The 20,865-nt window shown below is 46.3% G+C and overlaps 1 protein-coding gene and 1 long non-coding RNA gene across 10 annotated transcripts in view; both read left to right on the top strand.

Moving 5' to 3' along the window:
- The first annotated feature begins 653 nt into the window (after positions 1 to 653).
- LOC110310985 lies at positions 654 to 12,086 on the top strand. 4 transcript variants are annotated; one of them, XR_002379885.2, is made up of 5 exons: positions 654 to 970; positions 2,199 to 2,680; positions 3,793 to 3,901; positions 9,089 to 9,334; positions 10,005 to 12,086. It is a non-coding gene; the product is annotated as an uncharacterized LOC110310985 (long non-coding RNA). The 4 variants fall into 4 exon arrangements; XR_002379884.1 differs by lacking the exon at positions 10,005 to 12,086 and adding an exon at positions 3,435 to 3,656 and having other exon boundaries at positions 9,089 to 9,392; XR_002379886.2 differs by lacking the exon at positions 10,005 to 12,086 and having other exon boundaries at positions 2,202 to 2,680; positions 9,089 to 9,392.
- A 5,709-nt stretch (positions 12,087 to 17,795) lies between these two features.
- Arfgap3 (ADP ribosylation factor GTPase activating protein 3) overlaps positions 17,796 to 20,865 on the top strand; it is a 48,719-nt gene continuing 45,649 nt past the window's right edge. For 5 of the 6 annotated variants that reach the window (XM_021183537.2, XM_021183535.2, XM_029469988.1 and 2 more), the window contains exon 1: positions 17,797 to 17,973. In XM_021183537.2, the coding sequence (XP_021039196.1) occupies positions 17,905 to 17,973 (69 nt within the window). In that variant the 5' untranslated portion in view covers positions 17,797 to 17,904. Of the gene's footprint in view, positions 17,974 to 20,865 lie in introns of all 6 variants that reach the window. The other variant, XM_029469989.1, reaches the window with a different exon arrangement.

Below are 20,865 nucleotides of genomic sequence, written 5' to 3'. Positions count from 1 at the left end.
TCTCTCTCTCTCTCTCTCTCTCTCTCTCTCTCTCTCTCTCTCTCTCTGTATATATATATGTGTGTGTGTATGTATATGTATATATGATTTTTATTTTCTGTTACTGCGCTTTGCCTGTATTTATGTATATCTGTACCATAAGCCTATAGTGCCTATTGCCTGTGTGTGGAGGCCAGAAGAGGGTGTGAAGTCCTCCTCCAACTGAGGTTGTCAATGCTGACAATCCAACTTTGGGTCCTCTTGAAGAACACTCAGCGCTCTTAATTACTGAGCGAGCGGTCTCTCCAGTAACCAAAAACAACATTTTCTACAAAAAATAATAACAATAATAATAATAATTTTCTACCACAGATTCAGGGTTTGGCTTTAGCTGTGAATAAAACAGGACCAGTGACAATACAGCGTGAGGGTAAAGTCCTGCTTTGGCCACCCCGCCGCTTTCAGTAGAGGCGCAGGCACACCTGAGCACTTGGCATCTGCGCACGTGAGGGCAGTGAGGGCGGGAACAGAACGAGACGCACGTGGGCGACGAGGAGGGGGCGGGGCTTGAGGGGCGGGGCCAGAGCGGCCTGCGCGAGAGGCAGAAGAAGAGTGGCTGGGGCGCTGGGTGTGGGCGGGGCTGGTGGGCGGGGCGTTTGGGGGCGGAGCTTACTTCCACGCGCTGCGGGCGCGCGCCCACGGCAGTTGGTCTCTGAGGCGGCGGCGGTAACAGTTTCTCTCGGGAGGTCCTGCTCGGTCCGGGCGCCATGCCTCTGGATCGTCAGGTGGCCATGGGGAACCTTGGCAATCAGGACATCCTGGCCATCTTCTACCGCCTGCGCTTCGTGCTTAGCAACCACATAGAGGCCGCCTGGCGAGCCCGGAACCCGGCAATGGACGTGGGAGGAGGAGGAGAAGGCGCCCGGTTGGTCAACGGTCGTATTCGCCCACGCGGGTTCTGAGTGACTTGGAGGACTGCTCGCCCTCGCCCGTGAGTAGCCCCTCATTTGTGCTCCGTACACGTCCAGTACCCTCACGGGTCCCGCCGAGTTGTAGAGACTTCGGTGAAATCGCGCTTTAGGCTGTGGTTCTTGTCCCCCAGGGGGACGCGACCAGGCGCGCCAGTTAAATGAGGTGCTGTTAACTTTTCCCGGGGAGACGCCACCAAACCCTCTCTAGCTGTTGAGCTAGTGCCGCACCCTTGTCACTTTCTCCACAGGACTCTCGGAGGGTCCTCGAATCATGATTATTTAGAAGTGACCTGCAGGTTTTTGTTTTTTTAAGGTAGTGTCTCACAATGTAGACCAACCTGGCCTTAAACTACCAATCTTCCAGCCGCAGCCTCTCTAGTGCTGGGATTTTGGGTGTGTGCCACCACGCTGTTTCCATGCCTCCCCTTATTTATTTATTTATTTATTTAAGACATTTTTGTCTGTGTAACCCTAGCTGTCCCGGAGCTCACTGTATAGACCAGGCTGGTCCTGGAACCCACAGCGATCTGCCTGGCTCTGAGTGCCACCACTGCCCAGTTTACCATGGTGCCTTTTATAACCTAATCTTGAAAATTGTATGTTGTCTTTTTTTCCACATTTTACTGGTCACTTGACTATCTTGGTAAAAGAGAGGCAGAAATTGCACAAAAGGTGGAGGATGATTGGGCAAATGGTCAGTGCAGAGAAGAATCATACCCAAGGGTCTGTCCTGTGAGCTACAGCCACTGCCCAGTGCATTGTAAGGGACAGTGTACCCGCTGGGTACCATCCTGGTCAGCATTTATTTATGTGTTAGGTTTCTTACTGAAGGTTTAGAGGCAAGTAGCGTAGGATATAGCTTACAGACCTAAGTTCTCTTCACTGCACATTACATATACAAGAGTATTGCTAATACAGTAATTATATTGATAACTCTCCCTAGGCCTCATGAGTAAGCCCCCATCAGTGCAAAGCCACAGCCTCAAACATGCTAAGCAAGTACCTGACCAGAGTTTATATTACAATTTTAAAATTTTTAATTTTAGGTGTATTAGGTGGTTTGCTCACAACCATCTATAACTCCAGTTGTAGGGGATCCCAAACCTTCTTCTGGTCTCCATAGGCACCAAGCACATATAGGGTGCCCAGACATATATGCAGGTAAAAAACTCATACATTAAAAAATGAAAATTAAGGTTCTAAAATCTTAGATAACACTTTTTTTCATGTTGCTTTATTGTTTTGCAGCAGAATGCCTGGCATAGGATATGACTGTCAATATTTAGCTCTACAAGAAGACATGACATTTACACACAAAAGGAAGACATGATTCATTGGTTTTAAGTAAACACAACATAATGCATCCTAAAAGTGCCTGGACTCTAGGGCTACCTGATGGAGGACCCACCATGACCCATTAATTCCCTAGTAATTAACACATGGAATGGGGTACCAGTGATGAAAAATGACCACAATTAACTCCCTTTCAAGACTCCTTCCCAGATATCTGATCAGGACCAAGACTGGGATCTCTGGGTCCGTAACAGTGAAACATCCTCTCATTCTCTTGGTTCTGCTTCTGTTGAGAGGCCCTGCTTAAATCACTTTCTTCAGCTCGTTGAAAGCAGCAGGACAAAAAAGCACTGCTACTACCACAAAGGAAGCTGGGCCACTTACCTTTGAAGATGGCTTGCACACCTCATCTTTAAGTCTTTCCCTAAGAATGGATGGTGAGTCACACCTATCATCTCTGCACTTGGAAGGGGGAGGCAGGAGGAAGTTCAAGGCTAGTTTGGGAGAAATAAGTTTCAGGTTGGCCTGAGTTACAGAGTGAGACATTATTTCAGACAAAAGAAAGAAAAAAAAAAAACTCCTTTAAGAGTTGACAGTGTCTGTGTAAAAGATCTCAGACACTGTATGTAATAGCTAAGCTCCTTAAACTATATCAGGATGCATCCCATTGTGAGGAAGAAGGGAGGTGACACTGGCCGTGGCCATCCTGTGATCATCTAACATCTATTATTGGATGTCTGTGTTCTTGAGGTCAGGCAGAATGCCCTCAACTATGTGGCATATAAACCATGCAGTATTTTCTGGCACCCTAACAGAGATGTCAAAGCTTTGTTAAAGGCAGCAGATTCCATCCAATTTGTGATATTTACCAAAGTCCCACAGGCTGGCAGAGTCCATGCCTAATTTCTCTGTGTCAGCTGCCTAGAAGATTCTAGCAAAACTTAGCCAAGAGATGAAATGGGGAACTCCTTCAGAGGTCAGCTGCTGTCAGAATAGCTCCAGAGATACAGTCACTTGTCTGCACCCTCAGGAAGGATCTACTTGTATTTGTCCTTCACCACAAGTTAGGGCTTGTGCAGGGAATTAGCTGGTAGCATTCTCCAGATTGCTAGTCTAGAGAAACAGTGCACCCTGCTCTTTAGAGATGCAGATAATACAGTTTATAATTCCTTTTTACTGCTGTTTTATCAGCCATCGCCTGCTTGTTAACTAGTCGTACCTGCTGTGGAAGCTTGACTTGCCTGTTCAGAGAGAGAGGCATCTTGGAGATGGCAACAGTGATGCCTGGAATCAGAAAGTCATTGGTGAATGACAACAGCCTGTTCCAGCATGGTGGCACAGGGGAAAACAGGCAGAGAATGGGAGGAAGGCTACACCTAACTTAGCCCTGCTGCCACAGTACCAAACAAATAGGTTTGCTTCCCAATTATCAGAATTTAAAGTGTGGGTATTAGACAACTGCTAAGCTAAGTGTGTACTGTGCTGTATAATATAATAGGACCTGCTAATAGAATTTAATTATTACCAATATGTAACATTTTTCTTCCAGGTGTGTTTTGACTGCAGTGCCAAAAGTCAGAGCTGGGCAAATATAACCTACAGGATATTTCTTTTCATCAGTTGCTTGGAGTCACATGGTGGTCACTAAAGTTTTACCTGTAAGTCTTTCCCTGACTTTTGACAGCAAGTAAAGTGACAGATTAATTGCAGTCCAGGAGGATTTAGCTCTTGCATCATTATCATTGGGGCTGGAAACATGGCTTTGATTAACAGTGCATAGTGCTCTTCATGAAGACCTAAGATAAGTTTCAGGACTTACACCAGGCAATACACAACCATGTGTACCACAATCCCCAGGAGCATCCAGTGCCTGTTTTTTTGGCTTCCATGGGCACCTGAATACATACCCATATGTGCACACATATACATATATCTTCAAAAAAAGGCAAATCTTAAAAAATCTTTTATTAGCTAATAACCCAAGGAAATGAGCCATTTTCTTCTCGGGCCTCTGTGGAGATCTTGTGGAAAAAATCAAGCTCTGGTGTTGAAGACAAAGTCAGATGGGAGATCTCAAAGCAACAGTTCCTTTTCCTCCCAGGCCTTCTAAGAAATTAAAGTACACACTCGAGAGAGAAGGGGCTTCCTTTCCTGTGCACACACAAGGTTGAGAATTCACATGAAGGGTGGAGTCCTCCTCATCCAGATGTGGTACCCAGCATCCTCCTCCAGCTCCCATTCCCACTGGCACTAGCAGGGCAAAGCCTGAGCGGATGAGTTGGTCCAGCTTTTGCTGGTGATGTCACATGTTTGTATAGGAAGGCCTTTCTTCCCTCTTCTGTGGAGATCTTGTGGAAAAATCAAGCTCTGGTGTTGAAGACAAAGTCAGATGGGAGGTCTCAAAGCAACAGTTCCTTTTCCTCCCAGGCCTTCTAAGAAATTAAAGTACACACTCCCACTCATGGTGGGAGGGAGGAAAAAGGCCTCTGAAGTGAAGTGAAGAGAAATAATGACTAGGCAGAGGGTCAGAGTCAGACCAGAGGCCCAGCAGGATGTGCCCAGCTGCCTGGGCCTTGTCAGGGCACCTTCTGCAGGTCATCTCAGGGACTCGGGCCTCTGTTGGTGCCACTTCCTCCAGCAGCTGGCCTGTGTCCCTGCTCCTCTTCTGGGAAAGAACTGTGGCAATGATTTCTTGTCGTTGTTGTTAACTTAAGGAACATTGTCACAGTGTGACTACCATAAAGTAGCATTTATCCCTGTATGAAAAAACCAATAGAGATGAGACTTTTTACATAGCAGCATAGAAGCGAGCAATAATTACAGCATAATTTTCTTTTTAATAACTAAAACTTTGGTCACATAATCTTGGGAGCATTTTTGTTGTTTCTTATTCTTTTTCTTTCTTTTTTCCCCAGACATAGTCTTTCTGCATAGCCCTATCTGTTCTGGAATTCAATATGTAGTCCAGCTGCCTTCCTGGTGCTGGGACAAAGGTGTGTGAGGCCAAACCTGGCTGTTTTGTCTTGTGTTTTGTTTTTTAGTAGTCTGTAAAGGCATGATAATAGATAATTATCAAGAAAGAGGCACAGTTTTGTATATTCTTTCTTGTTTAAGAATATCAGTCATCCTATTTTATCCGAGACTATGGTCCCAGAATGTTTGGAATATGTTGCATGCCCTTGTCTCTTTTTAAAATGTTGACAGACTTGGTTGCTGGGGCAAATTTATTTGTCCAGTTTCCTTCCTGTGATAATGTTCATGATATGTGGTTACCATCAAGTATTTGTTGTCACACCACATGTTTTATGTGGCACAAGTCAAAATGTCCTTTTGAGTCAAATCCCCCTTTTCTTATCCTCTCATCTAGAAATTGGTGTTTTGGTATTTCAGTGATTGTAAAAGTATCTGTTTTAGGTAGATTTTCAAAAGGTGAATTTGTTGGATGAAAAATGTGTGTTTATTTTTGTCATTGCTGTGGACCAAATCTCTAACAAAGTCAGTTTAAGGAGAGGCATTTGTTTTGGCTCACAGTTTCAGTGGGTTTGATGAATAGTCACTTGGTCTACATGCTTGAGCAGACTGTCATAGTGGCAAGGACAATGTGGTAGAAGCTTTCAACCCTTGTTGACATCGGAGATAAAAGGGAATAAGCACTGGACTGACCTGTGCAGGCCCTATAACATGATACTGTCTGTGTTCAGGGTCAACCTTTATATATGCCTTGGAGCCTCCAGAAACCTCTCTCTTCCTTGGCTCAATCAGAAGGGTCAGCCACAAAGGCCGCTGTGCCAGGGACCCATTTCAGTTTGAAACCTGGGGGTAAATGGCGTAGAGCAGAGAGATTTTGGTGCCGTGTGGATGGTGAGCTGTGGGTTGTCTAGGGACAGAATCCCACAGTTCCCTTGATGACCACAGTGACATAGCAGGGTTGAGGGAGGTGCTTTGGCACCAGAGGTGAAGCAGACACACTCTGAAAGGCAGCATATCTGTGCCACAGAGTGCTTTTACTGCTTCCAAATTATTCATCAGCCATTAGAACTTGCATATTGTGAATTATGGAAGAGTGCTGCTGTTTCTATTAAGCAAGGGGGACATATCCTTGCATGGTGCTCGTAGTGAGTTCCATTCTTTCCAGACTGGAAATGATGCNTTATTGTAGTAGTGCATTCAGAATAATGAGAACGACTGTCTTTCTGAGCCCCATGGAGTCCAAATGGCTTTTGGTGGGGGATGTGACAGACAGCAGGGCAATGTGCTGTTAGGGGCTTTGACAGGAACTGCAGGGGTGCGTTCAGAGGGGAGGAAGGTGCAGGGTGAGGGCCAACATGAAGGAAAAGCTCATGGAGAAGAAGGGCCCAGAAATCAAAGCCCATGCTGGGTGAAGGTCAGTGGTGGGGAGAGCTGCTGGGTCCTGGCATGAGACTGATGCCTGGGCAGACTGGCTGGTGTAGAGCGTTGTCTGTGAGTGACTGGGGATCCCCCATAGGTTACCAGAGCAGAGAGTCCCTTGTGAGTGAATGAGGAGTAGGGAAGACCCCATGTGTGGACTGCTCAGAGCACCTATGCAGGTGTATTTTCTCTAGGGCAGTTGAAAGGTATCTGATGCCTCCTACATTCCAGAATAAGATCTTAGCTTATACAAATGGAGAATTTTCTTAGAGTGATGTTAAACTTGTACACTTCTATACTAGAACTCAGAATAGTGTTAGAGCCTCCTCTGTACCCTTCAAGGGCCTCCCAAGCTCTCTTAGACTTTTGCCTCCTTCAGAGCAGGTCTGTGGGTTTCTGGGCACAAGGCAGCTTTTTGAACCAGTTTGTAAGCCTTGTGATCAGGGACAGGAACTCTCACCTGCCCTCTGCCCCATAGTTCTGACCCCTGTAAAGTACTTGCTCAGTAACTTGTAAATTTGCCAAACAGTTGGTCCTTTCCTGGGGCCTTAAAGATAAATTCCTGATGCATGTGACAATTAGCAGGCACTCAGACCTATATAACCCTGCTTTGATTTTATGTCCTATTTATTAGTGGTTCTGGTTTCTAGTCTCTTCTGGTTTCTAGTCTCTTGTTTTTCAGTTAGAGCCAAGGCTTAGGTGCTGATACACTAACCTAAAAAGGAGAATTTGGTGAGTTTCTACCTAAAAGCCAGAGATGCTTCAAATACCATATTTTCTTTCTTGGGTAAAAGAGACTTGTGTAACAGACATGTTAGTGTCCTTGCCAGAGAAGACAGTCATATTTAGCTATTCTCCTTTCCATCATGCTTCTTGTGAAATCCCCTATTTGGGACAGGCATTGGGCTCATCCCACTCTATTTGTTGTGGGGTTTGGCCAGAAAAGAATGTATTTGTTCTTAGCACTCCCACCACGGTTCCTGACCCAGTCCTTCCAGTTTTGGTATGGTCTCGTGTCTGTCTTTGGCTCTCTGCCCTTCTGGTCCTGAGACCCTTCATAATATAGAGCCTGGTTTTGCCTTGCTCTCTGTCTGCTTTACTCTCTGAGTAAAGTTATTTAGGACCTCTGCATTCTCGCATCACCCTTCCTTGCCTAAACTCTAAGCTGTGGGACTGGCTCTGCCTCTCTCCTCAAATGGAGACACTTCTCTCTGGGCTGTCTTTCCATCACAAACTGTCCTGACACTGATATCACAGTTCTTGTCTCTGACCTATCCTGGCAAACCATGCTGCAACTTCTTGGGGAGTCTTTTTCTCGTCAAATAGGATGGAGTGCTGGCATCGAGTGATGTTCTCTGAGTAATGCTTTGTTTAATGATGCTTATCTAACAAAGAGGAAAACAAACCAAAGGTTCACTCTCTCTTTTTTTTTTTTTTAAAGATTTATTTATTTATTATATGTAAGTACACTGTAGCTGTCCTCAGACACTCCAGAAGAGGGCGCCAGATCTCGTTACGGATGGTTGTGAGCCACCATGTGGTTGCTGGGATTTGAACTCTGGACGTCTGGAAGAGCAGTCGGGTGCTCTTACCCACTGAGCCATCTCACCAGCCCCAGGTTCACCCTCTCTTAAGGTATACTTTTAGATCATACTGCAAGAGACTAGAGAAAGGTCCAGTGATTAGTGGTCTGTAGCTTTGTATCCAACTCCAGGAAGTCAGTGATTGCCATTTATATCATTCATAGTTAACATGCTGACCTGAGAAGAGATTGGCAGCCAGAAGCTCCTGGGAGAATCTGTAACAATACTAGAAAAAAAAATGCAGTCTATGACTTGAAGAGAGGAAGATCTGTATTGTCCATATAGTCCAGGTCATGTTAAATAAGCGTCCTCCATTCTTAAGGGCTCGGCATACAGTAGCTTATCCCTGTGCCTACCAAGTCAGTTTGGGGTACATGTGAGCAGCGGTTCTCAACCTGTGGGCTGTGATCCCCACAGGTTCACATATCAGATAACTACTTTGCAACTCATAACTGTAATTTTATTGTAACAACAAAATAATTGTATAGTTTGGGGTCACCCCATTATGAGGAACTGTATTAAAGGTTGGCAGCATTAGGAAGGTTGAGAAGCACTGCTCTGGAGATCCAGTCTTCTGTGTAGTGCTCCAGTTCCAGACCAGTGGAGTTTCATTCACATGGAAAGCACTCCCGCTTCCTTTCAGCCCAAAGGAGAAGATGGGTTGGGTTGAAGAGTTATTTCAAAGACCTAGGTTGGGTTGAAGACCTTGGAAATGACGCCTCCTATCTGATCCTGTTTATTGCCCATTTCATGTGCATGTGTTTATCCTCAGCACATGACTGGAGAGGCATGTGCACCATAGCCAGAAACAGAAGACCTTGACAGTAGCAACAATAAACATCCCACCATCACTGTTCCTTCCTGTTCCTACAGGTACGTCAATGACCCCATGAAGTTAAGAGACAGTTACTTTCATAGCTGGGATGACAGTGCCAACTGCTACTAGAAGGAGGATGAGACACTTAGACCTCTGTAACAAAGTACAAGCTCTTCAGGCAAATGTAAGCTACAGGACCAGGAAGCCAGAACTACAGACTGACGTGCCTTCTGCACCCTCCTTTCCAGCATTCAGTTCACACACAGAGTGGCTGGCAGGTGATGTGTGCAGTGTGCAGAAAGGTAGGTAGGGCCAGGACATAAGTGAGCCACACTTGCCGGTCTGCTACTGCCTAGCCTACAGCCAGGCAGGGCTGGGCAGGAGCCATCAGGAGCTTTGATGCTCTGCTCCAGCTTTCAGATGGAAAAGGAAGTAGATTGCTCTCTGGGTCCCTCCTGATGTAGGCACACTGTCTCACTGTTCTGGTCTCCCAAGGACCTTCAGCCACCAAGATGTCAAGGTCAGTCAGGCAGCAGGGATGAGAAGGCTTCATGAAGAGGTCTACCAAGCACTGTTCTGGGTGCAGAAGACATGCGGCCTGGGCGGTGCTGCATCAGCCCAGATGGATTTCTAGAGTGCTGGGTCTGGCCAGCGCTGGCTGTGGCACCAGAAGAGCAAGACAGTGCCAGACCCATTTGGAGCTGAGAGCATCGAGCCCACCCTGCCCGCCCTGCTCAAGTCTTCCATGGCTATGTTGTGAATGTGGTATGAAAAACTCTGAAAAGGCCCAGGTGCTTCTCCAAACTGCTGGACCATTTGGACACTTGCTCCACACTGAGATGTGTTCTAACGAAGCTCTTCTAGGACTTCTCCTAGTTTTCCTCATTCTAGGTTAAAATGGGCACATAACAGGTTTGTTCCCATCTTCCCCTGTTCACCACACATGCCCTGTCATTTTTCTTTCCTCCCTAGGTTTCAAATGTGGGAGCAAGAGTTTTCAGAGCCTACGTTCTCCATGTTCAGGTCCAGTCCCTGTGCTTCTCCATGGCACATCATTCTCCCTGTGTCTACTCTGCCTCTCACTGGATAGATGTAGGTGAGAGATGTGCACCCCAGTACTCGCTGTTTTGGATCCCAAACATACATCTACATTGATGGCATAGCTATGAGTGTAGCTGCCTTCCTCATTCACCACATGCCTGTGTTCATTTTGTCAGTGGTGAGCGCTGTGCTGTGCAACCTTCTAACCTAGATCTGGCCCCAGCATCCTGAAGCATATGAGGCACCTCAGAGAAAAGGTCTAAATGGGCCTTATAAGAAAATGAGAATACTTTCTGTTGCATTGGGTTTTGAGTCTTAAGTTACAGGCACAAAGCTGCATGAATTAAACATTCCTAAAGTCTGTCTACTCAGCCTCTTACACTAGTCTGTCCACAGGAAAGGCATTGAAATAAAAGGAAAGATGAAGAGCAATACAGTCCAGCTTAAGTCTCTGATGTGATGTGTTAAATCCCTAGGATGTGGTGAAAGTGAATGCTGACAGATATGCTTAGGCTCAGAGACCACAACCACCCAGACTTGAGTACTTTGTCCTCCTCACCATTGCTTTCCTGCTTCTAGACAGTTTTGTTTGGTGACAAGAGTTTCTTGGGAGTAAGGGGCAGCTGAATTCTAGTGGGAACACCAATTATAGGACTTTCCATGTAAGTCTCTAACAGTTGATGGGTCTTTAGGATGCATGTGAGAAGCACAGCTGTGGCAAGTACTATGCCAGTGTTCAGCCTGTGATTAACCTTCAGAGTGTCCATTAGCATGGAGCCACTTCAGTGTTCAATCTGCAGCCTCTCCGGTGGAGGTACATTAGACCTGCTCTTCCTTGGTCTCTCAAGCTGGCCGGCTTTTCCTGTTTGTACACTGTACAGAGCACTGTTCTGCTTCTACCTACAAGTAGAGTGAGTGTGACTGGCCACGCTGCTGAAAGAGGCCTTCATGCAGAAGACTTCCATTTTCAGATTTTTGTTCTGAGGACTCTGTGCTTTCTGAAAGCTCTGAGCTATTTGATTTCCTCAAAACCTCCCATAGCTGGGTTAAATGCTTTTATTGCTGCCTCCTGTGTTGAATGTGTGTACTGTCAAGATTTGGAAGCAGATATAAAATGTGAGTACACTATCACTACAAGTAGTCATCAGAAAAAGACCTCCTTTGGTCATTCTTCACAGCTCATTTCTTCCTGGTTTATACTATAATGTTGCTTTTGAATATTTTCCTTGCTACTTAGCAAAAAGCTAAGGACCTCACTTGCTGAGTAACTGTTCATCTGCCAGACCTTCCTTGAGTGGCTTGTCTGCCTCTTGTTGCTTTACGGGCTAGTTGCTCCCATGCTCACCCTGTGTTGCCAGACAGCACGCTTTCCTGCTTTTTGTTACCAACAGAGACAAGTCAACAGACTGGAGATTCTCTGTGTACAACTCCAGGCCAAGTACTGACAGAGACTACCTGGTAGGTTAGAGAGTGAAGCAGACTTAACAAAACACAGCTCTGAAGGTACCTGATGCTTCATGTTGACTTAGGGGACAGGGAAGTGCTTCCCATAGTTGGTGGCATTGAACTAAAGCCTTTTGTTTGCATGTTGTCATATACAAGAACATCGCTCCTTTCCAGTTAGCCCACTTACTGAGTGCCCGTCTTTTGCCAGGCAGCATGCTTATGTCTCAACTTTTGAGTATTGCCAGTTCCCTAGAAGTAGGAATAACTGTCCCCATTTCACAGATGAGGAAACTGAAGCTTAGGGTAGTCACAGCATCTGAAGAAGTCCTACATCTCAGTAGCTGGGCTGAGCTTTTTGTATAATCCCTGGTAGGGACAGTCTGAATGTCAAAAGCTGATTCTTAACCTGCTTTGTCAAGAGTATGTTGAGTATTGACTGCCATTTTCCCCCCTCACATTTAGGATGCAAATCAAAATACCCAGAGTCTCATCCTTTGAGCTGTGGACTTTATAGGGCACAGGCATCAACACTGAAGGTCCCCTGGGAAAGAAAGGGGCTCTGTTCTCATCTTTTTTTCTCTCGTGGTCTTTACCAGGTTAGCTTTTTGTTTTGCTTTGCTTTTTTTTTTTTTTTTTTTTTTTTTTTTTTTTTTTTTTTGTTTTAACTGTTTGGCTAGCCATTGAGTATTTCTCTCTGCTTGTTCTTAATCTGAAGCAGCAGTTCAGAGCTGCTAACAAGAAGAAAGCTACACGCTGCCATTTGTGATTGGTATCTGCATGAGCAAAAGACCCCCCCTCCCCCAATTGCTGACATCTTTGATGGCCACCAAGGGAACTTAGAGGGCCTGAAGTAGAAGATCAGCCCTGGTGATGGTTCATGCAAATCTGCTTGTGTGGTTGCCTGAATCTTAGCTGCTCTGTCAGCCATATCTAGTAGACTGGCTCTTGATGGTTTGTGCTATGCACTCCTGCCCACCATAATGCAATCTTCTCTGCTTGTCTGCCTTGGGGACAGTTGATACAATCTGCCTTTGTGGCTCAACCTTAACTTCTATGTTATTCATATCCAGTAGGTTCTCTTTTGACAATTTGTAGTGTGTACCCCTGCCCTAATGCAACCCTTTCTGCTTGTCTGCCTTGTATTCTGGTCTGGTCACTCACTGACTGTCATGAGATATGGTGGCCCCCGCTAGATCTTCTCTTGGGACTGTAGACTGGTTGCAGCACTGTAACAGGCTTTAGGCTTTGTCTTTGGTTCAGAAATGCATTTGTTTGAGACTGCTGACTAGTTACGAAATTCCAGTAGACTCTTGACTTCAGAAAATTTCATTTGAGCTGGTCTGGTGGCTCGTGTCTGAAATCCTAGCACTCAAGAGGCTGAAGTATTAGCTTTGTCATGTTGCAGTCAACCTGAGCTAACATAGTTCCAGACCAGCCTGGGCTACAAAGCGACATCCTGTCTCCAAAAATATAATGAAAAGTTGGGGGTGTGGAAGAGGAAGAGACCATGGATAGGGCAGATACTCGCACCTGTATTGTGCCTTGTCCATTTCTGAAATCCTCTGGGCTCTATGTTAATTTCTGATACTCGAAATTTGGCACAGCTCTGCTTTATGAGCACCTATAATTCTAGTTCTCACACCCATGGTACCCATGCCTGGTACTATTAGCACTTCAGGAATGGCATAAAGAGCAGCTCTGAGGGCCCTGAGGTTCCAGCTGCCTCTCATGTTAACAGGTTACATCCTTTTCAGGCTCCTAGTTAAAGAGTAGGCCTGGGAATCACCCCATGGGCATCTGAGTGTTAATTAAGGGTCATTCATATCCAAGAGGTTCAAGAAAATGACTTGCTGCAGTGCATAAATATGAATTAGATTAGAAAACCAGTTAGCTGGACAGTGGGATTTGAGTTACTAGTTAAAACTATGTGTAAAAGGAAAAAGACTCTTATCTAATCTTTTGTGAAATTATTCCAGACCCTCATCTGAGACTCCCAACTAAGCCCCTGGGCCTACAGACCCTGTGATCCAGACAGCTGAGGGAAGGACTAGACCCTGGGCAGAAGAAAGGAAGGATAGATAAAAGCTAGTACCTTGTGGCAACCACCTCAGGGTAATTCAAAATGCCCCCAAAATTGATCTAACAAGAACCGGGGCACCTGGCTTAGAACTAGTGTATATTTGGCCAAAAGGAAGGGTGCTAGGAACATGACTGCTTTGTAAAGGGCTGGCCAGACAGCAGCCCCAACCCCAGTGTAGCTGTGGTCTCCAGATAGGTAGTGTTAGCCTCTGGATCAAGGAAGCCCAGGGACTTGAATGTCATCAGTGGAACTTTGTGTGACACTTATGGTAGGTGGTCATGGTTATCACATTTGGGTATGAAATATCACCCCAAAGCACTGATAGGTTGAAGGTTCCTCAGCAAGTGCTACTGTTGAAGAATAATTGGATCATAAGGGTGATGACATCAGAGAGTTAATCCACTGATTATTTCATAGTTGGACAGTTAGCCCATCAGGCCTATTTGTAGGACGTGGGACACTGAAAGACTGTACCTTGCCCTCAACCCAGTCTCCATTCTATCATGAGGGAAGCACTCTTCTTTGCCAAGTGTTTCTTTCTATGGTGTTCAGTTTTGCCTAAGGCCTACAGCCATGAGGCCAAAGAACCACGGACCAAAGCCATGAGCCGAAATAAATCTTTACTCATTTCAGTTGTCTCAAATGTTTGTCACAACAGTGGATACCAACACACATTACGGGTAATGGTTTTTTGTATGTATGTATGTATGTATGTATGTATGTATGTATGTATGTAAGTAAAAGTGAGTATTATATATCTACATGCATACTATGTGCTCACAATACTGTATACATTGTACAACATTGAGTTTGTAATAAACACTTGTTTATCAAAGAAACTGTTGTGAAGTAAGCTCACCAGAAACTACCACGCCCACACTTTTTTGTTTTACGTTTTTGGAGTTTTTGTTTGGGTTCAGTTTGGCTTTTTTGTTGTTTTGTTGTTGTTTTTCTTTTTGAGATAGGAATTCTCAGTGTAGCCCTGTCTGTCCTGGAATTCACTCTGTAGACCAGACTGGCCTCAAACTCAGAGATCCTCCAACCTCTGCCTCCTGAGTGGTGGAACTAAAGGTGTGCCCCACCACACCTGGATTCTCTCAGGTTGGTTTTTGAATGGTTGTGGGGCAATGAGTTGACATTGAGTTTTTATTATTTGCCAACAGACATCCAATTGTTGTACCACTATCCAGTGAGTCATCTTGGAGCCTTCAGAAAAAGAAACCAAACTGCCATGCTTAATCTTTACTCATTTCATTACATGCTTAACTGACTTCTTATGGTCAACTCCTATGGCAGGCCACCACCTCTCCAGTGTTCTGTCCACGGTGAAAAGCTATGGCCCAGTTCCCTACATTCAGCTTACTTGGTTACCTAGCAACCTCTTCTCTTAAATAGGCTCAAGGGAAGCTATGATTTTGGAGATTATCTAACATTTTCTTATTATTGCACCAGGATTGATGTTCCAGTGTTTTGCGTTTTTTTTTTTAAGTTTAAAATTTGTTTCTGTGTGTGTGCATGCATGCACATATATTTGTGTACCAGTGAAAGCAGTGTCTGAGGAGTCCAGAAAAGGGTGTTGGATCCCCTAAAGCTGGAGTTATAATCTAGAGTCTCCTGGGGTGCTGTGAACTGAACTCCAGTCCTTTGTAAGAGCAGTACCACTGAGTCATCTCTCTACTGCCAAAGCTGGGATTAGTCTTAATTGGATGAAATTTACCAACTGGAGCTTTCTGCTCATTTTTTTAAGTAACATTTTTTTTTCTTTAAAAATTTTTATTTCATGTGCATTGGTGTTTTGCCTGCATGTATGTATGTCTGTGTGAGGGTGTTAGATCCTCTGGTGCTGGACTTAGACAATTGTGAGCTGCTGAGAGTTTAACCTGAGTCCTCTGGTAACTACTCAACCATCTCTTCAGCCCTCTGTTCAGTTCTGGGAAGAATTCAGCTGAAGGAAACAATTTCAGCAGAAGTTTACTGAGGAATGTAGTCAAAGCAAGCTCTCTAGACAGACTGAAGTGGGCTGTGCTGCTGTGGGTATAGGCACAATGGCTTCCATTGGAGTTTTTAAGCATTTTATAAATATGTATGAGGTTTGTGGCATATGTATCAGATAATATGATCCTTTTCCCCTTTCAAGTCAAAGTAAATGTGAAAGTGCCTTTTAAAGCATTTTCCCCATGAAACTCTTGCAAAGCTGACAAATAAGGGTTGGAGGGTATCAGAGCTACAACCTAAACATGCAGTGAAGCTGGCCGAATCACGGATGGAGACCCTTCAACAGCACCATGTGTACAGCTGGGAAAGTGGCCTGGTGCTTTAGTTTCTGATCCTGATACTTCCTTGGGTCCATCACATTTCAATCCCAGCCTAAACAGCAGACAGGGTGGGGGTCAGGGTTTCCTTTAAAAAAAAATTATCTAGGGTTTCATGTACTTCAGGCCTGCCTTAAATTCACTATGTAACCAAAGATGACCTTGAATTCCTGAGCCTCCTGCTTCTATTTCCCAAATCCAGAGATTAGGATGTTCACATCACTATCCCAGTATAGCTGTTTTCCTAATTCCTATGAACTCTCCTGATATATATAGTGAATGAAGATAGGAAGATCCTTCAAATGGTGAGGGTTGTCTGCAGCAGCAACATGCTGTTCCTAAAGACTGCACATTTCCTAACCTTGGAAAAGGCCCAGCTCTGGGTTGATGAATACACAGCCTGAAGGCATCTACCAGGCCTGAGATGGCAAACATGGTACTGGCAGACCTTGCCCTTCCTCCTCTTGCTAAGAACCGATTACATTCCTAAAGCTAGCCACTGAGGTTTGTTGCGCTATTTGTCCACTTCCTGAGGCTAACCACTAAGGTCCAGCTATCAAAATCCACCCCCCACCTTGGTTCACCTAGTTAGCATGCCCCATAAAATAAACTTATCCTAAAGGGGTTTCCCCTTTTACCTTTATAAACTGCCATTTGCCAATATGCCAAGTCTTTCTCTTCTCTATCCAGAAGCAGTCCTTTGTCCCTCCGGGGCAAATAACCCTTCCCCCTCTCCCTCCTTTTCACTTCTTCTTCTTGCTCTATCTCCTGTCTTTGTCTCTTATTCCCTGCCCTTTTATTTGTCACTCTCTTCTGAGAACTTTGTGTGTCCTGTGCCAGTTCCTGTCCTTGCACAGCCTATGTGAGGTCCCAACTTGACACCAAGACCCTTTTAAGAACATCCCAGAAGCTGCAGTGCTGCTCTGGTCAACATATTTCATCTCTAACTCCTTCATACAGGTGAATGCTAGGAAGTGCCTACAGCGGCCCGGCTGGGATGCAACCAGTTGAACTGGGACAGAAGCTGGGGCATAGCACTTGATACCAAAACCTGTTTTTCTTCTATTATGCTCTACCTAAGGTCATGTTTGCCAGCTGCTCCACCCTGACCGCTGTAAAAGAGGCACCTGCTCCCAAGCACAAACCTTCCAGCTACTAATATTATCCAAGGTTTAACTGGAGCCCCAAGCACTAAACACAGACTTGTTTCTGGTCTTTCTAGACTTCTCAGTTCTGACCCTGATAGAGCTTGTTGCCTACAGGCAAGCACTCTCTCTCCATGAACAGAGCAGACAGTTTATAATTACAAGATTATTAAGCCAGTATGGCTTGGTGCAGACCTGTAATCTGAGCAGCAAGACGCTAAAACAGGAATATCTCCAGTTCAAGTCCAGCCTTGGACTACACAGTGTGCTCTAGGCCAGCCTGGGTTTCCCAGATGGGAGAGAGAAAATGGGACAGCAATTTCCTGTAGGTTATCACTCAGGGCTTGACTTTAGCTGAGAAAGAGTACAAACACACACTACTTCTATGCAGGATCCATGAGGATGGGACCCGCTAGCTCTCCCATCCTGAGGGATAGGTGTGAGACTGGCCATGGGCCGGCAACGGTATGCTGGCGAGTCCGGTGGGTAAGCCCGATGCTCCCTGCGCAAAGCCTGGGGTTCCTACCCCACACTGCAGGACCCTAACGCTGAGATCTGGGGAAGGATTGCGGAGGGGTGGAGGAGGCGCGGAGTTGTCCGAGCGTCCGCGCATGCGCCTGCCGCGCCCGACTTCGAAATTGGAACCGGGAGAAACCAGTGGCGCCGCTGGACCTCCCTGAGTGAAGGAGAACGGCGCGTGCGCCCGCTTGTGGGCGGAGCCTGGGCGCGGCAGGGGCGGGGCCTGTCGTCACGCGCAGCCCCGCCCCTCGGTCTCCGGGAGGCGGCAACCGCTACTCCCTGTCTCTTCCCGGTTGTCGGGGACTGCTTCACCTCAGTTCTCGGTGACTATGGGGGACCCCAGCAAGCAGGACATCCTGGCCATCTTCAAGCGCCTGCGCTCGGTGCCCACTAACAAGGTAACGGCCGCAGGCGGGCTCGGGACCCCGCGGCCCGCCGGACCCCGGTGTGGCCGCGGCCGTGGGAGGAGCCGCCCGGCCTGTGACACGTCGCACTGTGGGCCTGGCAGCCGCCGCTCCCCAACCTTCGTCAGCAAGGGACGGAAAAGGGGGCGCCCACCAGGGGCTTAGCGACGGAGTACTGGGTCCTGCGAGTACCTGGCCAGAGGCCCTGGGGCACAGGGACCGGAGGATGTCCAGGACTAAAAGGCAGAGAGCCTGGGGTCACAGGACTCGGGCATGGACATCTGGGATGTCTAGTATCCGAGGGCAGAGCGCCTGGGGTCACAGGGAGGGCTGGGACATGGATAGTTGGGGTGTCCGCCACCAGAGGCCAGAGCACCTGGGGATAGACATAAGACTGGGGCATAGACATCTGGAAAAGGAGACCAGTGCATCTCAGGGCAGAGAGAGGACTGGGGTATGGACCTCTAGGAGTGTCCAGGTTACCCAGACGCCAGACTACGTGGGGGCTTAAGAGAGAAGGCTAGTTCATGGCATCTAGGGGTGCCTAGGTCTGGAGACCAGAGCACCTTGACCCAGAAGCACAGACATGGTGGGGTGGAGGAAACAGATGTTGGAAGTGTGTAGCTGGGCTCTGAGAAGGCTGGAGAGGCAGAGTTCACTCCTTCTGGCCTTTGTGAACGAAGGTAAAAATTCCAGGAACCTAGACCCAGGGGTCAGAACTCTAAGTGGTGCTAAGTTCTGGGAAAGAAGGGCTTCTCCCCCACCATGGACCTTTGTCTTGAGTGTTCTTCAGGGCTGGGGACCTGTTGGATTTTTGTCACCATTGTTCTTTGGTGGCAGCCTGTTTCCCAGTCCAGTAGAGCTAAGGTTCTCTGCCCTGGTTGCCAGCTCTCTGGGTTCCTGAGGAAGCTCACTAAAACTCACGTTCATCCCTCTGGAGGTTGAGGTCTGTCCCTACAATTTTTCCTTCCCCTTAATGTGTACCCCCTACACACACACACCCCACCACCACCACTGGGCCTTATAACTTTTAGCATGTGGCTGGCAGTGTTGTTTTGATACACAGGGTTAAGGTGATCACTTCCTTAGGATGACGGAGTAGGGTGGAACCCGAGGAGTGCAAAGGGCTGTCGTGTCACTGTGGACTCTCCCCACCCCTCTCCAAGTTCCATCTGGTCGCCACCTTCACCTCTGAGGAACCATCTGTTAACGGGCACAGCCACGATTACAGAGTCCTGAATGGCTGGCATAGAAAGTTCCAGCACGTCACAAAATTCAGGCTTTTTTTTTTTTTTTTTTGTCTTGATGGTGGAAGGGAGCCCTAGCTTGTTATAGCCTTATGATGAAGGAAATGGTTAAACGGGGGTGATAATGTCAGGTGGGTATAAGGAAGAAGAGCTGGCTTCCAGCCACTGCATTGTCCAGTGTCTGTCGCTTTGCTGTTTTCTTGGTTTTTGGATTTTGTTTTTTGTTTTTTTTTTTTTTTCAAATTTAGATGGATCTGTGTGTAGCAAGGACTTGCTTATTACCACACAAGATTGGATCTACAGCTGGCAGGGTGGGAAAGTGCGTATGCTGCCACTTTCTCTGTGTTGCACGCCAGTGTGTATTCCCTTCAAATGTATCAAAAAGACCACTGCTAAATAACAAAACAAAAAGCAAGAAGCAACAACAACAACAAAATAAAGGGAAGACGCTCCTTTTACATCAATACCAGCAGAGGAGCCCACGGGGGCTTGCTTGTGTATTAAAATGTTAGTTGGGTACAGTAGCAGATGGCGTGACCCCAGCACTTGGGAGGTGAAAGCAAGAAGAACAAAAGTTCAAAGGCAGCCTCCACTACAGAGCAACTTCTAAGCCAGCCTTAGACTACATTAGACTACTTCTCAAAAAAAAAAAAAAGTAAAATTATTGTCCAGCTGGCCATGAGGTATGTAGTGGTTTTTTGATTAGTATGTGTTACAAAGCAACACAAAATGCCTCAAAATGTAAACACCCAGACACACACGAAAGCCTGGTCAGACACTAAACTATATGAATGCAGCCCTTTTTTTTTTTTTTTCATTTTATTCTGAAGAACACACCTATTGAAACTTTATGTTCTATAATATGATTTCTTTTTAAAAATTATTGATTTTAAATATATGAGTACTCTGTCTCTGTCTTCAGACACATCAGAAGAGAACATTAGACCCCATTACAGATGGTTGTGAGCCACCATGTGGTTGCTGGGATTTGAACTCAGGACCTCTGGAAGAGTAGTCAGTGCTCTTAACCACTGAACCATCTCTCTTGTGATATGATTTCTAAAGCAAGATTCCAAAGTAGCTTCTGGTCATGTCTCATGGCACTGGCTTTCCTTTCTGGTCGTGACTTGAAGCCCTTGCTGACTGGATGGCTCCAAGCCCTTGCTGACTGGATGGATTTGACGTGAAAGTGGTGAAACTAGTTTCTGGTTTTGTGAGACGGGGTCTCTCTGTGTATCCCTAGATGTCCTGGAATCCACTCTGTAGACCAGGCTAGCCTCAAACTCACAGAGATTTGCCTGCCGCTGCCTCTGCTTCCGCAGTGATGGGATTAAAGCTGTGCCCCACCACGCCCTGCTGGTGAAAACTAGTTCTAATGACTAGAAGGACCGGGCAACAATAAGCTCCACCCTTCTAGTGTAGTGCTGGGGTTTGAACCTAGGACCTGTGTACTCTAGACAGGTACTTTGCCATTGAGCAATACCTTCAGTTCGTTCGTCCGTCCTTCCTTCCTTCCTTCCTTCCTTCCTTCCTTCCTTCCTTTCTTTTTCTCTTCTCTTCTCTTCTCTTCTCTTCTCTTCTCTTCTCTTCTCTTCTCTTCTCTTCTCTTCTCTCCCCTTCCCTCCCCTCCCCTTCCCTC

This window comes from Mus caroli, chromosome 15, assembly GCF_900094665.2.
Source record: "Mus caroli chromosome 15, CAROLI_EIJ_v1.1, whole genome shotgun sequence".
NCBI lineage: Eukaryota > Metazoa > Chordata > Mammalia > Rodentia > Muridae > Mus > Mus caroli.
Note: the sequence above shows the minus strand (reverse complement) of the source record. Positions and strands in the feature narration are given on the sequence as shown.